The 17,265-nt window shown below is 43.2% G+C and overlaps 1 protein-coding gene across 1 annotated transcript in view; it reads right to left on the bottom strand.

Annotated features, from left to right (window-relative positions):
* Window positions 1–3,578: 3,578 nt before the first annotated feature.
* LOC138674707 (extracellular calcium-sensing receptor-like) overlaps window positions 3,579–17,265 on the bottom strand; it is a 31,724-nt gene continuing 18,037 nt past the window's right edge. The window contains exons 6-8 of the mRNA XM_069762523.1: window positions 6,945–7,085; window positions 4,571–4,694; window positions 3,579–4,495 (exon numbers count right to left, since the gene is read on the bottom strand). Coding sequence (XP_069618624.1) covers window positions 3,579–4,495; window positions 4,571–4,694; window positions 6,945–7,085 — 1,182 coding nt within the window. The remainder of the gene's footprint in view (window positions 4,496–4,570; window positions 4,695–6,944; window positions 7,086–17,265) is intronic.

The raw sequence follows: 17,265 nt of genomic DNA, 5'->3' as shown, positions 1-17,265 counted from the left end.
AGGGCCATGGCAGTGGTGGGACACTCGCGAGCCTGAGGTGTTCAGTGCTGCTCGTGGTTGGCGGGGGCGGGGTTCTTGGAGTTGGTTGCATGGGGTTGATCTGGCTATGGTTTACTGGCTCTGGACGGGGATTTTACCTCGGGAGCTTTGGGGTTGGTTTGCCCGGTAAACGGGTTACATGGTGCCCTCGAGCTGGTGGTTACGGCTAAGGGTAAAGAAGGGTTTTCATGTTGGTTTTGGGCTTTTGCCTATTAGGTGCCAGATTTATTAGCTCCAAGAACCCTCCCCTCAGGTTTTTATACAAATGTATAAATGGTTGTTTATGTTTGTTATTAATAAAATGGCCGCTGTGGCCAAATTATCCAAAAGAAATAATTGTCGTGTTTTTAATTTAGGGGTATTAACAGTTCTGGGGTATAAGGAATAAGGATTAAAGGGGTAAGAGAGGCCTGGTGTCTCGGAGGTCCCATCTTGGAATACGCAGTCAAGAGGGGGGGCTGTAGGAACGAAGTTAACGAAAGCCCCCCATGACTGCGTTGCCAAGGGAACGCAGGGGAGCAATTTTTTAAATAATAATGCAGGGAAAGGGGATTGGTTTAAGGGATGGGGAGGAGTAAGGGGGTGGCCCAGGGTGATGGGGCGGGTTATGGGAGAAGTGCGGGAAAGGGGGCCATTACTTTGAGATATCCGACCTGTGAAGCCCACCCACCCTCCCTTGTTTTTGGTCCTTGCTTCGGGCGCTTTGGAAGGGTAACGAGGGAATTGTTGGGGAATTAGGTGCTAATTTTGTACTTTGTAGGGGTTTTTTGTTATACTGTTGTCACAGTGGCTGGTTGGCGGGGGCGGGGTTCTTGGAGTTGGTTGCATGGGGCTGATCTGGCTTTGGTTTACTGGCTCTGGATGGGGATTTTACCTCGGGAGCTTTGGGGTTGGTTTGCCTGGTAAACGGGTTACATGGTGCCCTCGAGCTGGTGGTTACGGCTGAGGGTAAAGAAGGGTTTTCATGTTGGTTTTGGGCTTTTGCCTATTAGGTGCCAGATTTATTAGCTCCAAGAACCCTCCCCTCAGGTTTTTATACAAATGTATAAATGGTTGTTTATGTTTGTTATTAATAAAATGGCCGCTGTGGCCAAATTATCCAAAAGAAATAATTGTCGTGTTTTTAATTTAGGGGTATTAACAGTTCTGGGGTATAAGGAATAAGGATTAAAGGGGTAAGAGAGGCCTGGTATCTCGGAGGTCCCATCTTGGAATACGCAGTCATGTCCGTGTCCACATCCTGCGTTCCTGCGATTTCTACATATTCACATAAGATTTCAATAATGGATTTTTCTAAAACAGCAACAAGGATTTCCACAAGCAAAGTTTTCATTTATTCAGCATTACGGAACCTTTACATACTTGTCATTAGTTTGGGCTACACAATCCTGATAACAGGTTCCCTTTAAGATAATGTATTCCCCATACAGTCTTACTGTTAGTAAAGCATCCTGGTTTACACAGGAAGATGTGCTGATGGCAGCATCAGTTGCTCATTTGTTGGCTGATCGGTGGTACGTTTAATGGTCCAGTGATCATCAATTATCGGCCAACATAAGGAAGACTTTAGACTTCAAAGAAGACAGCCACATGGATTCCAGAACACCTATCTTCTCTTGTAATGACCCTGGTTTTCCCGAGAGGCAGAGTTCACCAGTGTGTCCTCTACAAATGACGACTTTAAGATCTTTCACAGCCATGACTGGCCTCTACAGGGGTTTGCAGTCTACTTTTTGTTGGCTGCTAACAAAATTATTAGGTCGTTTGTCTACTTTTGGTGCTCACAGTACAATTATATGCTGCTATACTGTCCTCAAAGCTGATAGTACCTTGTCCTCACCAATAATGACCAATATGCCAATAATAGCGACAGTCATGCTGAGTAATGTAAAATATTGTCATATGAATGTTAGTGATAAAGGCGGTGCCTTAAATGATTGCATTTTTGTGGGTGGTGAATGCCTCTTATGTATTCAAAATAAGAATCACTTTAGCGCCTATGACATCCTTAGTCTGGCATCCAGGTCCACCAGGACAGGGCGCAAGTCTCCATAATGTACAATATGATGTCATGTGAGGCCTCACATGACGTCATGATGTTGAATAATGATGGAAAAGTCTCAACTAGCTGTCAAAGAGGACCAGACTGAATGCCGGGTCCACGGAAATGTGAATCCAATTTCTTATCTCCGCCATGTTCTCAGGACTTTGGTGGTCCCCAGCAGGAGCTTGACCATATACTTGTGCTCTTGCTATAATCCATCCTTAAAACAGTAAGGCAAAGCTTCTCTCTCTCATCAACAATGGTTATCTGATTTCGTTCAGTGGTCAGAGACGCTTTGCTGATCTTCTTTAATACAGGAATAGAAGTAAGGGATCCCAGAAGTGGAATCATTTTTACTGGTCCCTTATGGCAATAAACTAAGAAATGACTGTGTTATGCTCATGTGCTTACCTAAAATAATTGTAATATAATCTGTATGTCTGACTAGATATATGCAAGTTGTCTCTTTAGAAAGGGAGAGCAGTTGCCAAACCAAACACTCCATTTGCTGACAAGTGTTTTGTGGTGTTCGCCCCTCATCAGTGGAAAGCAGGAGATCTGATTTAGATGGATGAGAGGCCTCTGATTGGGTTCCTAAAGATTAATGCTTCTCCTTGTTGAGAGTGCCAACCTGATGTAAGGAGACTTGTAGGCCATGTAAAGCTCCTCTGGGAAATTAAATATGCAAATAGCTTCTTCAGAGAAAAATGGAAATGTAACTCTAGTGCCCCCTATTCGAAGCAGCTATTTAACAAGTCTTTCCACATGCCTTAGGATAACATTTCAGTCAGAGGCCTCCCACGTAGCCAAGTCAGATTTCCTGTTTTGCACTGATGAGAAGAAAATACCTTGAAACACGTGTTTAGTTTTTCTTTTTACCCTAGTAAAGTTCAAGTCTTCTTTTTCTCTGAAGAGGTTATTTGCATATTTAACTTCCCAGATGAGCATTGCATGGTCCATAAGTCTCCTTACACTGGCTTGGCACTCTCTACAAGGAGATGTATTGCTTCTTAGATGACTAGATATAGTAGCTAGTGATGAGCGAGTATACTCGTTGCTCGGGTTTTCCTGAGCACGCTCTGGTGATCTCCGAGTATTTGTAACTGCTCGGAGATTTAGTTTTCATCACCGCAGCTGAATGATTTACAGCTACTATCCAGCTTCATTACATGTGGGGATTCCCTAGCAACCAGGCAACCCCCACATGCACTCAGCCTGGCTAGTAGCTGTAAATCATTCAGCTGGGGTGATGAAAACTAAATCTCCGAGCAGTTACAAATACTCGGAGACCACCCGAGCAACGAGTACACTTGCTGTTCACTAATAGTAACTCCAAAAATGGATGTGTGACATAATTTGATAATTTGATAAGGCCATTTTAAGACATACAGGATCTCTTCAATTTTGAGTGTAACATATAATAATTGTGATCTACTTATAGTAAAGTTTTATATTCTTAAAAAAATAGACATCTACAGAATATATCATCTTGATGTCATCCATGGGGTTGGAACCTAACTTTCCTCATAAGGTATTCCCGGGAGTTCATGTAGGGTCGAAATAAAATTATAAAACATTTAGGAAGAAACATGCAGATAACAAGAGCCCAACTTGAAGAAAGAATGGCAAATATCTCCATAGCTGCAGTGTATTTTCCTTGGGTGCTAAGGTAGGCTGGAATAAAAGACACCCAAACTCTAAGGAAGACGAACATGCTAAATGTGATAAATTTAGCTTCATTGAAGCTGTCGGGGAGTCTTCTGGCCATAAACGCAACGGCAAAGCTGGCAGATGCCAAGATACTAAGATATCCCAACATGCACCAAAAAGCAATAGTCGACCCTTCGTTACATTCAAAGCTGATGAGTGTTGGTTGTGTTTGTGTGTTGTACTGGGGAAATGGTGGAGCGAGTAACAGCCAAATTATACATAAGAGAAGTTGTAGTAAAGTACATATGGATATAAATACGAAAGAAACCCAAAGGCCTGTCCATATTTTTAGTTGACTACCTGGTTTTGTAGCCATGAAAGCGAATACTACTGTGATAGTTTTGGCCAAGATGCAAGAGACACAAAGTGCAAAAGCAATGCCAAATGCGCACTGTCGAAGGAGACACTTCTCACGGTGGGGCAGGCCAATGAAGGCCAAGGAACAAAGGAAACAAAAAGACAGAGAAATAAGAAGAAAGCAGCTCAGATGGTAGTTGTTCGCCTTCACTATGGGACTGCTCTTGTATTTTATGAACAGTCGTAATATGGAAGCAGGCACCAAAGAGGAAATCACTGTGGTTACTGCCAAGGTTGAGCCTATTGGGTCTTCATAAGAGAGAAATTCTATGGTCTTTGGGAGACATGCAGATTTTTGAAGGTTTGGCCAATGATCCCATGGACACTTGAAGCACTCAATAGCATCTAGAAGAAAACCAATAAAATAAGTGAGCAATTTTGTGTATTATATTTAATAACAACTACATTGGTGAGTCTTGCCTGTTTGGTTTGAGATTTCTCCTTGACAACATGGACTACATTGAAAACAGCAAACAGGTTGCCCTCTTTTCGCAGCCTTCCTTAAACCGGGTGGACAACTTTCACTACAGACCGACAGAGGAACCTGAGGGCACAAGAACTAGAAATGAAAAGATGGAGTAGCTTTTCCATCATTATATGTTACATTAGACCTCTACACATACAGTCCATCAGTGATGCTTGTATAACTCTAATCAAGGCTTACAAAAAGCCAACAAGGTAGATAATTAGGTCATTATTTGGGTTAATGTGTTGGGCTATACCCATAGGTATCAAGCTGACCTGAACAAAAATGTAATTGGTAGGTATGAGAGATAATGATAAATGAATAAATAGAAATTGCATTCACCATTTGTAAAACTATGGTAGTTCTGATTATTTTCTCTCACTTGAGTGGATTGAGCTGAAGTACCCGCCATTGACCCGTTCACTTAGACATCATCATGTTTGATACTACAGTGATGTGACCAAGATGCGTCAGTGAAAATATAATGGAGTAAAAACTATATGCAAAAGTAAAATCCAGCAAAAAGTATCCGTAAAAATTGTATTTATTGAAAATCCACTAAAATCCAGTTAATCACCATCTAAACCTCAGACACATTTCAGACACGTCTTGACTCATTGATGCAAAGATGTAGCAAAGACATAGTCTGAAACACGTCTACGATTTACATGATGATGGATTGTATTTCTATGGATTTTCAATAAATGCAATTACTAAGGATCCTTTTTACTGGATTTCACATTTCTTTTGCACCAGTGGACATGCCAAACTACAGGGTTTTCAGAGCAAATAGGACTTTTTTTTACATTGGGTGAGCTGAGTGTCTTCTGTCATTGACTACAGGAATGTTGGTCTTCTTATTTTGTGATATATATATATATATATATATATATATATATATATATATATATATATATATATACATATATATATATATAATGTAGATCTCACTTGCATGTATACTCATATATACTCACAGCTAATATATACATTATAATCAATGGCTTAAAATGGCTGACATAAACTGATATAAGCCAGACAGACTGTATGGGGTTTTCTAGGCAAAAGCAGAACTTAGGCCAGATGTATTAAGTGATGATCAGATGTCTCAACTTTGTCCTAGATGCAGACAGCTCACTTTAGTTGCTTAACCAGCATCCATATGTGCATTAATCACAATATTCCAAATATATTTAGATAACCAATAACAGAGGAGCTAGACAATATGGTAATTAACTAAGTAACCACCCCTAACCACCTCCTTTCTATATGCAATTATAAACCTATGTATTTACAATAAATCATCAGTATTGATGGAATGTTTTTCTGTCACAATGGTGTACAGTCCATTCTTGATGAAAATACTCAGTACTTATTGGGAACGACTGCAGCACACACAGGGATAGATTTATCCAAACCAAATTTCCATAACATTTGTCCACTACTGGAGAAGTTACAGACAGTGGAGGGCTCCCAAGAGGAGTCTTGTGTTATCAGGTTACACTGATGTATATTCAAAGTACTTTAAGTTTGGAGGTGCTCAGGACTAAAAGTTGTCATCCCAAAAAAGTAGTATGACTCGAGACAAAGTGAAAAAGAACAGGAACGTTTATAGCACCTTATGAGCTAAGAAGAATAGAGCTCTAAAGAGCTTGATCCAGGTAAAGAAGACTAAGGTCCTAGAGAACAGGGTGTGGAAAATGAGGAGTAAGGTTCAGAAGTGCTGGACCTAAGACAGGAAAGATAGGAAAAGTAGAGCTCGGGGAGTAGGCCTGGATGGAGGAGACCTCTTTTCTGATATTCCATGGAAGAGGAAATGACAGTTGAGGCCATTGTGAAGTAACACTGTCCTGGAATTGGAATTGTGTCCGTTGAAGAGACCAGGAACCTTAGAAAGTAGGTTGTCTGTTCAGTGTTATATTTCAGTCAGTAATGTAACCTTCAAGCATTTTTACCTCCTAAAGTCACAGTAAAGTTTTTATGTTGCTTCAACAGAGAAAACTAAATTTGAGGTCTAAGACTGACTTTGGTCTGCAACTGTCTTTTTTTTTTTAGAACTCCACTTGTTTTTCAAGGTTTTTACAGTTGAAAAAAGCATCATCCTATAAACATCACAGCCTGTCACCTTGCAGATCAGTGGTGGTGTCAGAAGTCTGACCCTGACCAATCACAGACAAGTGGCCATCATTGACAATGGTTTATTTTCTGTGGTAAAACAGTTGTATTTTTTTTTCTTCCTACCTCCTGGTACCCTGAAGGCCACTGAATGACACTTGTGTTTATTTGAAAAATTTGATCTGAAGATCTAGTGGTGTCATAGCTTCCAACCTTGATGTGTTTTATGGTATCCTCTGGGCCTAGCTGCCAGTTGACGATATCATAGACAGCAGGTGGGTCGCCATTATCATCGAAATACAGTTCTTGACCACTACTCAGTCTAATCCTAGCTTTCTTAATGTACTGAAGAAGCTGTAAAAGAAGTAATTAGAGACAAAAGTCAAATTAATGGCACATTTATGTGGCCTCGTTGACAGGTTTTTTGAGAAATCAAGCTTCTACTATGGACGAGCAAAAACGTCAATCCCAGCTGTCTGCCCCTTAGATGTTATGGTCAGTAGTGTTAGTGGCATTTAAGTGGTTTGACCGAGGAAAGGGCTTCCTTTGACTGTCCAGTGCATCCTGGAAATCCCAGAGGCAAGGCCTGAATGAATGTCAATCTTACAGTGAGAGGCATAATGCTCTACAAGATAACAATACATTTATAACCGCATGTTATAGAAGAGATGAAATGATCACATTATCAAATAAAATGAAATATTCACTAATCCCACATTAACGATAAACAAATGTTGTGAATCCACTGGAATTATAGAACCTACACATATGACACAATACATTTTTTAATAAAAATTATAAATTACATTTAGTGCACACACTGAAGAATATAAACACCAAGTGAATAATTATCCTCAACAAGAATAACATTTCCCGGAAGTGGGGTAGTGACATTATGTATATATATAAAATGTAGAATTTTTATAATTTATATATATCTCAATATCAAGTATGTGTACACCAATTTGACGAAGCTTTGACGAAGCTGAGGCGAAACGCGCCTTGGGCATGCTACATTCAGAGTGTGCTTTGCATTTACCTGTCAGCATTTCCCTTTGTATCCTTCCAAGGCATTTTCTACTCTGATAGTGCAGTTATCTATTTGCATTCACACTTATATATATGAATACTTATTCATAATTAGGGTTGAGCGACTTTTCTTTTTATAGGATCGGGTCGGGTTTCACGAAACCCGACTTTTTCAAAAGTCGGGTCGAGTGAAATTGGCCGATCTTATAGAAAAGTCCGGGTCGGGGTCGGCCGAAACACAAAACCCAATGCAGTGCAATGGGATACTAATGGTTCCCAGGGTCTGAAAGAGAGGAAACTCTCCTTCAGGCCCTGGGATCCATATTTAAGTGTAAAATAAAGAATCAAAATAAAAAATATTGCTATACTTACCCTCGGACGTGCCCTGGTTCTCACCGGCAGCCTTCCTTTCTAAGAATGAGCACCTGAAGGACCTTCGATGACGTCGCGGCTTGTGATTGGTCGCGTGAGCGGTCACATGGGCGTCACGCGACCAATCACAAGCCGCGACATCATCTAAGGCGCTGATTCTTAGGAAGGAAGGCTGCGGGTTAGAACCAGGGCGCGTCCGAGGGTGAGTATATACCTATTAGGAATATACTCACTCTCGGACGCGCCCTCGGACGCGCCCTCGGACGCTTCCTTCCTAAGAATTAGCGCCTGAAGAACCTTAGATGACGTCGCGGCTTGTGATTGGTCACGTGACACCCATGTGACAGCTCACGCGACCAATCACAAGCCGTGATGTCATCGAAGGCCCTTCAGGCGCTCATTGTTTGGAAGGAAGGCTGCCGGTGAGAACCAGGGCGCGTCCGAGGGTGAGTATATCAATATTTTTTTATTTTTATTCTTTATTTTACCCCTAAATATGAATTCCAATACCGATTCCCGATATCTTAAACATATCGGAACTCGGTATCGGAATTCCGATTCCAGATCATAAGATCGCCGACCTCATGGCTGACCCCACACAGGGGTCAGGTCGGGTTTCATGAAACCCGACTTTGCCAAAAGTCGGCGACTTCTGAATCTGGCCGACCCATTTCGCTCAACCCTATTCATAATGTGTTTATAACAACCATACCCTAGAGCACTTACCACTTTGACCACTTTATTCATATACAGGTCACACCACTTGGCTCTTACATATTTTCATCTGACCATTTCTGTTACTTACTATATATTTATTATACACTGTTATAATTTATATGTTTATGTCTGCTTACTATGCTCTATTATATGGAAAAATCTCTTTATGCTGATTAATCATTTTTGTGGCACTTCCAAATTGGATATAGATCTGTATGAATCAATATTGTTCTTCTCTGTACTTTAAACTGATGTAATTATTTTTGATAACAGAATATTTTAGCATGGTTGCCTGATATAATTATATTTGGACATCAGTTTAATCTCAATGATACATATGGTCCTTATATTTATATATCCCTAATTGGTGTACACAATTGCATATTTGATACTCTGATATATATATATATATATATATATATATACATATATATATATATATATATATATATATATAGTGGCTTGCAAAAGTATTCACGCCCTTGTCTTTTTACCTTTTTTGTTACATTACAACCTGTGTGTAAATATTTTTGTAAATTAATGGATCAAATAACTAAAATTTGCATGCACATACAGTACAGGCCAAAAGTTTGGACACACCTTCTCATTTAAAGATTTTTCTGTATTTTCATGACTATGAAAATTGTACATTCACACTGAAGGCATCAAAACTATGAACTAACACTTGTGGAATTATAGACTTAACAAAAAAGTGTGAAACAACTGAAAATATGTCTTATATTCTAGGTTCATCAAAGTAGCCACCTTTTGCTTTGATGACTGCTTTGCACACTCTTGGCATTCTCTTGATGAGCTTCAACAGGTAGTCACCGGGAATGATTTTCACTTCACAGGTGTGCCCTGCCAGGTTTAATAAATGGGATTTCTTGCCTTATAAATGGGGTTGGGACCATCAGTTGTGTTGTGCAGAAGTCTGGTAGATACACAGCTAATTGTCCTACTCAGCGTTGGACTGGAGCTCCTTGGGCCCACCAGAGAAAATTATTCTTCGCTAATATCAGGGTATAATATAAGGTAGCTCCCGTCTTAATTATGTAGCAAGGGTTGGGGTAGCCCCCTCATATAATATAATGCAGTCCCCTCTCATAGAATATAATGCAGCACCCCACAAAATATAATGCAACCCCCTCAGGTATAACGCAGTCCCCACCATAGAATATAATGTAGCACCCTCATAGGGTATAATGCAGCCCCCCTCATATAGTATAATGTAGCCCACCACAGAATATAATGTAGTCCCCTGAGAGAATGCAGCCCCATCGCAGAATATAATGCAGCCCCCCATAGAGTATACTGTAACCCCCTCATATAGTATGATGTAGCCCCCAATAATATAATGTAGTACCCTGAGAATAATTCAGTGCCCCCACAGAATATAATGCAGCCCCTCATAAAATATAATGCAACCCCTCTCCACCCCCATCATTGTCCTCATCAACACCTCCATCATTGCCTTCTCCCCCTCCACCCCTATCATTCTCCCCACCACCTCAATCACTGCCCATTCCACCACCTGCATCATTGCCTCCTCCCCAACCATCATTGTCCATTTCATCACCTCTTTCATCACCTCCATCATCACCTCCATCATCACCTCCATCATCGCCTCCCCCCACCACCATAATTGCCCATCCCCTCCATCATTGCCTCCCCACCATCATTGCCTATCACCTCCATTGCCTATCACCTCCATCATTGCCCATCACCTCCATCATTGCCTCCACCACCGCAATCATTGCCCATCACCTCCATCATTGCCTATCACCTCCATCATTGCCTCCCCTACCATCATTTCCTATCACCTCCATCATTGCCCATCACCTCCATCATTGCCTCCCCCACCACCATCATTGCCCATCACCTCATTCATTGTCTCCCTCCACCACCATAATTACCCAACACCTCCATCATTGTCTCCCCCCACCAATATCGTTGTCCTTCACCACCACACACACACACACACCTCACCGCAGCAGCAGCTCATCACACACGGGCACACACACACTCTCACACACACACGCAGGCAGGCACACACACACTCTCTCTCTCTCTCACACACACACACACAGGCACATACACAGGCAGGCACACACACACACGCAGGTAGGCACACACACACGTAGGCACACAGCACAGCTCACCTCCCCACAGCAGCAACTCATCCCATCAGCCAGATGATGACATCATCCAGCTGGGCTGTCTCAGGCAGGAAGCAGGACGCCAGGAGGTGAGCTGCTCTGTGTGAGTCTGTGTGCCTGCCCTGCGTGTGTGTGTATGTGTGTGGTGCTGTGTGTGTGCGGTTCTGTGTGTGTGTGGTTCTGTTTGTGTGTGTATGTGTGCGGTGCTGTGTGGTGGTGGGGCTTTACATGCGGGCAGTGTTAGCTGCAGCCTGCAGCTAACGCTGCCGGATATGAAAGAGAAATGGTACTCACACCTCTCCACGCCCATAGGGGCGTGGGGAAGCGTGAATATTCATTTTGCTTTAGCAGCGGGGACAGGATCCTGTCTCCAGCTACCTGCTACTGGCACAGGGCGAGCCCCCATGACTCAGGGGCCCCATAACCTTTGGCTGGGGGCCCCTGGAGCAGTAGGGGCCCTAGGCAGCTGCTGGCCAGTATGCCAGCAGGTGTCAGTGCCTGGGCCCACCGGAGAATCCTCCGGTTCTCCGGTGGGCCAGTCTGAGCCTGGTCCTACTGAATATACTGTTAGAATTTGTATTATGACAATAAAAAGCAGCTAAGTAAAGAAAATCGAGTGGGTATCATTACTTTAAGAAATGATGGTCAGTCAGTCTGAAAAATTGGGAAAACTGAAAGTGTCCTCAAGTGCAGTGGCAAAAACCATTAAGCACTACAAAAAAACTGGCTCACATGAGGACCACCCCAGGAAAGGAAGAACAAGAGTCACCTCTGCTTCTGAGGATAAGTTTTATCTGAGTCACTGGCCGTGATCGTTGGTAAGTCGTTGTGTGGTCGCTGGGGAGCTGTCACACAGACAGCTCTCTCCAGCGACCAACGATCAGGGGAACAACTTCGTCATTGTTGAAACTGTCTTCAACGATGCTGGTCCCCCTGCAGCACCCGGGTAACCAGGTTAAACATTGGGTTACTAAGTGCAGGGCCGCGCTTAGTAACCCGATATTTACCCTGGTTACCATTGTTAAAGTAAAAAAAAAAAACACTACATACTCACATTCTGATGTCTGTCACGTCCCCCGCTGGCGTCCACAGGGTTAAAACTACTTTCGGCAAGAGCGCTGCTAATGCACGCGCTGCTGCTGAGAGTTTCCCTGCACTGACTGTCAGCGCAGGCAGTAACAGCGGTGATGTCACCGCTGTGCTCTGCTTTACAGCCGGCGCTGACACAGTCAGTGCAGGAAAACTCTCGGCCGGAGCCAACCACCGTGTCTTTGTGCGACGCAGAAAAGGTGAACGGATGGACTCTACATGCCTGGTTCCCACCGTGAAGCAAGGAGGAAGAGGTATGATGGTGTGGAGGTGCATTGCTGTTGGGGATTTATTCAAAACTGAAGGCATACTGAACCAGCATGGCTACCACAGCATCTTGGAGAGGCATGCTATACCATCCGGTTTGCGTTTAGTTGGACCATCATTAATTTTTCAACAGGACAATGACCCCAAACACACCTTCAGGCTGTATAAGGGCTATTTGACCAAGAAGGAGAGTGATGGAGTGCTGCGCCAGATGACCTGGCCTCCACAGTCACCAGACCTGAAACCAATCGAGATGGTTTGGGGTGAGCTGGACCGCCGAGTGAAGGCAAAAGGGCCAACAAGTGCTAAGCATCTCTAGGAACTCCTTCAAGATTGCTGGAAGACCATTCCTGGTGACTACCTCTTGAAGCTCATCAAGAGAATGTCAAGAGTCTGCAAAGCAATCATCAAAGCAAAAGGTGGCTACTTTGAAGAACCTAGAATATAAGACATAATTTCAGTTGTTTCACACTTTTTTGTTAAGTCTAAAATTCCACATGTGTTAATTCATAGTTTTAATGCCTTCAGTGTGACTGTACAATTTTCATAGTCATGAAAATACAGAAAAATCTTTAAATGAGAAGGTGTGGCCAAACCTTTGGTCTGTACTGTATGTATTCACCCTTTTGCTATGAAGCTTCTAAAAAATTCTGGTACAAGTAATTACGTCATAAGTCCCATGCTTAGTGACAGGACGTCCCCCTGTATGCAATCTAAGTGTCACATGTCTCTCAGTATATGCACTTTACCTTTTCCGAAAGGCCACAGAGGCTGCAACACTATTAACAATAGCCACTACTAACTAAACACCACAATGAAGACCAAGGAGATCTCCACACACGACCATGAACACCAAGGAGATCTCCACACACCACCATGAAGACCAAGGAGATCTCCAAATGAGTCAGGGACAAAGTTGTAAAGAAGTACAAGTCAGGATTGGGTTATAAAAAAATATCCCAATCTCTGATGATCCCCCAGAGCAGCACCAAATCCATTATCATCATATGGAAAGAACATGGTACCAGAACAAATCTACCAAGAAAAGCTCGCCCACCAAAACTTTCAGCCCAGCAAGGAGGGCATTAATCAGTGAGACAGCACAGAGACCAAAGTTAACCGTGAAGGAGATGCAGAGTTCCCAGAGACTGGAGTATCTGTCTATACAGCCACAATATGCTCCCTAGAGGTGGCCTTTATAGAAAAATAGGCAGAAAAAAAAGCTTTTACTTACACACAAAAATTGTAAGCCTTATTTTAACTTTGACAAAAAGATATATTGTAGACTCCTCAAATGTATGGAAGAAGGTGCTGTGGTCAGATGAGACCAAAATTTTATCTTTTTGGCCTCCAAGGTAAATGTCATGTTTGGCGTCAAACACAGCTCATCAGCCCAAGAACCCTATGCTTTTCGGCAGCACAAACAGGGAAAGTGGTACGAGTTGAGGGGAAGATGGATGGTGCAAAATACAGGGATATTTGTTATGATCTGGTGGCCTTGGAGCAGCATGAGACGTACTCTGGAGAAGGTGGTCCCTGTACTGACCGCAAACCCTGAACCTAGCAGCACAACTAAAAGCAGCCGTGGGGGGTACCTAACACTCCCTAGACCCCTCGACACAGCCTAAGATCTAACTACCCCTAAAGACAGAAACAGGAAACCTATCTTGCCTCAGAGAAAATCCCCAAAGGATAGATAGCCCCCCACAAATATTGACTGTGAGAGGAGAGAAAAACACATACGAAGATATGAAATCAGATTTTAGCATAGGAGGCCATACTAGCTAAAAAGAAAGAATAGAACAGAGTACTATGCGGTCAGTATAAAAACACTAGAAAAATATCCACCGCAGAAAATACGGAACACCACATCTGACTAAAGACATGGGGGGTATATCTGCATCTCCAGAGAAATAGCTAGACTGCAACAAATCCTTCACAGACCCAGCTGGACAGGACAAAAACATGAAAATGCACAGAACTATAAGGTCCACTGCAGGTGGACAGCAAAAACAAAGGCAGGACTTATCTTTGTAGAAAAACACAGCAAACTGGAGAGACTTGCAGGGAAGTGAATCCTTCAAGAACAATGGACAACTGGCACTGACTAAAGGATCCTGCAAAGCTATATACCCCAGTCAGTCCTGCAATTAGTAGATACACGTGTCCACTCCTGCAATCCAGGCCCAACTGCATTACCCTCTACAACCACCGGAGGGAGCCCAAAAGCTGAATTCACAACAGTACCCCCCCTTGAGGAGGGGTCACCGAACCCTCACCAAAGCCCCCAGGCCGATCATGATGAGCCCGATGAAAGGCACGAACCAAATCAACGGCATGGACATGAGAGGCAGAAACCCAAGAATTATCCTCCTGGCCATAACCCTTCCACTTGACAAGGTACTGAAGCTTCCGCCTCGAAAAACGAGAATCCAAAATCTTCTCAACAACATATTCCAACTCCCCATCGACCAATACAGGGGCCGGAGGATCAACAGAGGGAACAACGGGCTCCACATATTTCCGCAACAAAGATTTATGGAAGACATTATGAATAGCAAATGAGGCCGGAAGCGCCAGGCAAAAGGACACCGGATTAATAATCTCAGAAATCCTATAAGGACCAATAAATCGAGGCTTAAACTTAGGGGAAGAAACCTTCATAGGAACATGACGGGAAGATAACCAAACCAGATCCCCAATCCGAAGCCGGGAACCAAGACACCGACGACGATTAGCAAAACGTTGAGCCTCCTCCTGAGACAGCACCAAATTGTCCACCACATAAGCCCAAATCTGCTGCAACCTGTTGACCACAGAATCCACACCAGGAAGGTCAGAAGGCTCAACCTGCCCAGAAGAAAAACGAGGATGAAAACCAAAATTACAAAAATAAGGCGAAACCAAAGTAGCCGAACTAGCCCGATTATTAAGGGCAAACTCGGCCAATGGCAAAAAAGCCACCCAATCATCCTGATCAGCAGACACAAAGCATCTCAAATAGGTCTCCAAGGTCTGATTAGTTCGCTCAGTCTGGCCATTTGTCTGAGGATGAAATGCAGAAGAAAAAGACAAATCAATGCCCAGCTTGGCACAAAAGGTCCGCCAAAACCTAGAAACAAATTGGGAACCTATGTCGGACACAATATTCTCCGGAATACCATGCAAATGCACCACATGCTGTAAAAATTACGGAACCAAATCAGAAAAAGAAGGCAATTTAGGCAAAGGCACCAAATGAACCATCTTAGAAAATCAGTCACAGACAACCCAGATAACCGACATTCTTTGGGAAACAGGAAGATCGGAAATAAAATCCATAGAAATATGTGTCCAGGGCCTCTCGGGGACCGGTAATGGCAAAAGCAACCCACTAGCACGGGAACAGTAAGGCTTAGCCCACAGGACTGCACAAAAGAACGCACATCCCACGACAAAGAAGGCCACCAAAAGGACCTACTAACCAAGTCTCTGGTACCAAAAATCCCAGGATGGCCAGCCAACACAGAACAATGAACCTCAGAATTCACTTTAGTAGTCCATCTATCAGGAACAAACAGTTTTCCCACAGGACAGCGGTCAGGCTTATCAGCCTGAAATTCCTGAAGAACCCGTCGCAAAACCGGTGGAGATGGCAGAAAGAATCACCCCTTCCTTCAAAATGCCGACCGGCTCAAGAACCCCAGGGGAATCAGGAAAAAAAATCCTAGAGAGGGCATCTGCCTTAACATTCTTAGTACCAGGAATGTACGAGACAACAAAATCAAAATGGGAGAAAAACAGGGACCATCGAGCCTATCTAGGATTCAGCCGTTTGGCAGACTCGAGGTAAATCAGATTCTTATGATCGTCAGGACCACAATACGGTGCTTGGCCCCCTCAAGCCAATGTCGCCACTCCTCAAATGCCCACTTCATAGCCAACAACTCCCGATTGCCGACATCATAATTGCGTTCCGCAGGCGAAAACATCCGAGAAAAGAAGGCACACGGTTTCATCAAGGAACCATCAGAACTCCTCTGAGAAAAAACGGCCCCTGCCCCAATCTCAGACGCGTCAACCTCAACCTGAAATGGAAGAGAAACATCTGGCTGACGCAACACAGGGGCAGAAGTAAATCGGCGTTTAAGCTCGTGAAAGGCAGAAACAGCCGCGGAGGACCAATTCGTCACATCAGCGCCTTTTTTGGTCAAATCGGTCTGAGGTTTAACCACACTGGAGAAGTTGGCAATGAAACGACGATAAAAATTAGCAAAGCCCATGAATTTCTGAAGGCTCTTCACAGATGTGGGCTGAATCCAATCATGAATGGCCTGAACCTTAACCGGATCCATTTCTATAGATGAGGGAGAAAAAATGAAACCCAAAAAAGAAACCTTCTGCACTCCAAAGAGGCACTTTGACCCCTTCACAAATAAAGCATTATTACGGAGGATCTGAAATACCATCCTGACCTGTTTCACATGAGACTCCCAATCATCAGAAAAAATCAAAATATCATCCAAATATACAACCATGAATTTATCAAGATAACTCCGAAAGATATCATGCATGAAGGATTGGAACACAGATGGGGCACTAGAGAGTCCGAATGGCATCACAAGGTATTCAAAATGGCCTTCAGGCGTATTAAATGCAGTTTTCCATTCGTCACCCTGCTTGATACGAATAAGATTATATGCCCCTCGAAGGTCAATCTTAGTAAACCAGTTAGCCCCCTTAATGCTAGCAAACAAATCAGTAAGCAAAGGCAAGGGGTATTGAAATTTGACCGTGATCTTATTCAAGAGGCGATAATCAATACAGGGTCTCAAGGAGCCATCCTTCTTGGCAACAAAAAAGAACCCCGCTCCCAACGGTGAAGAGGATGGCCGAATATGCCCTTTCTTCAAAGACTCCTT

This window comes from Ranitomeya imitator, chromosome 4 (genome assembly GCF_032444005.1).
Source record: "Ranitomeya imitator isolate aRanImi1 chromosome 4, aRanImi1.pri, whole genome shotgun sequence".
In the NCBI taxonomy this organism is placed as follows: domain Eukaryota; kingdom Metazoa; phylum Chordata; class Amphibia; order Anura; family Dendrobatidae; genus Ranitomeya; species Ranitomeya imitator.
Note: the sequence above shows the minus strand (reverse complement) of the source record. Positions and strands in the feature narration are given on the sequence as shown.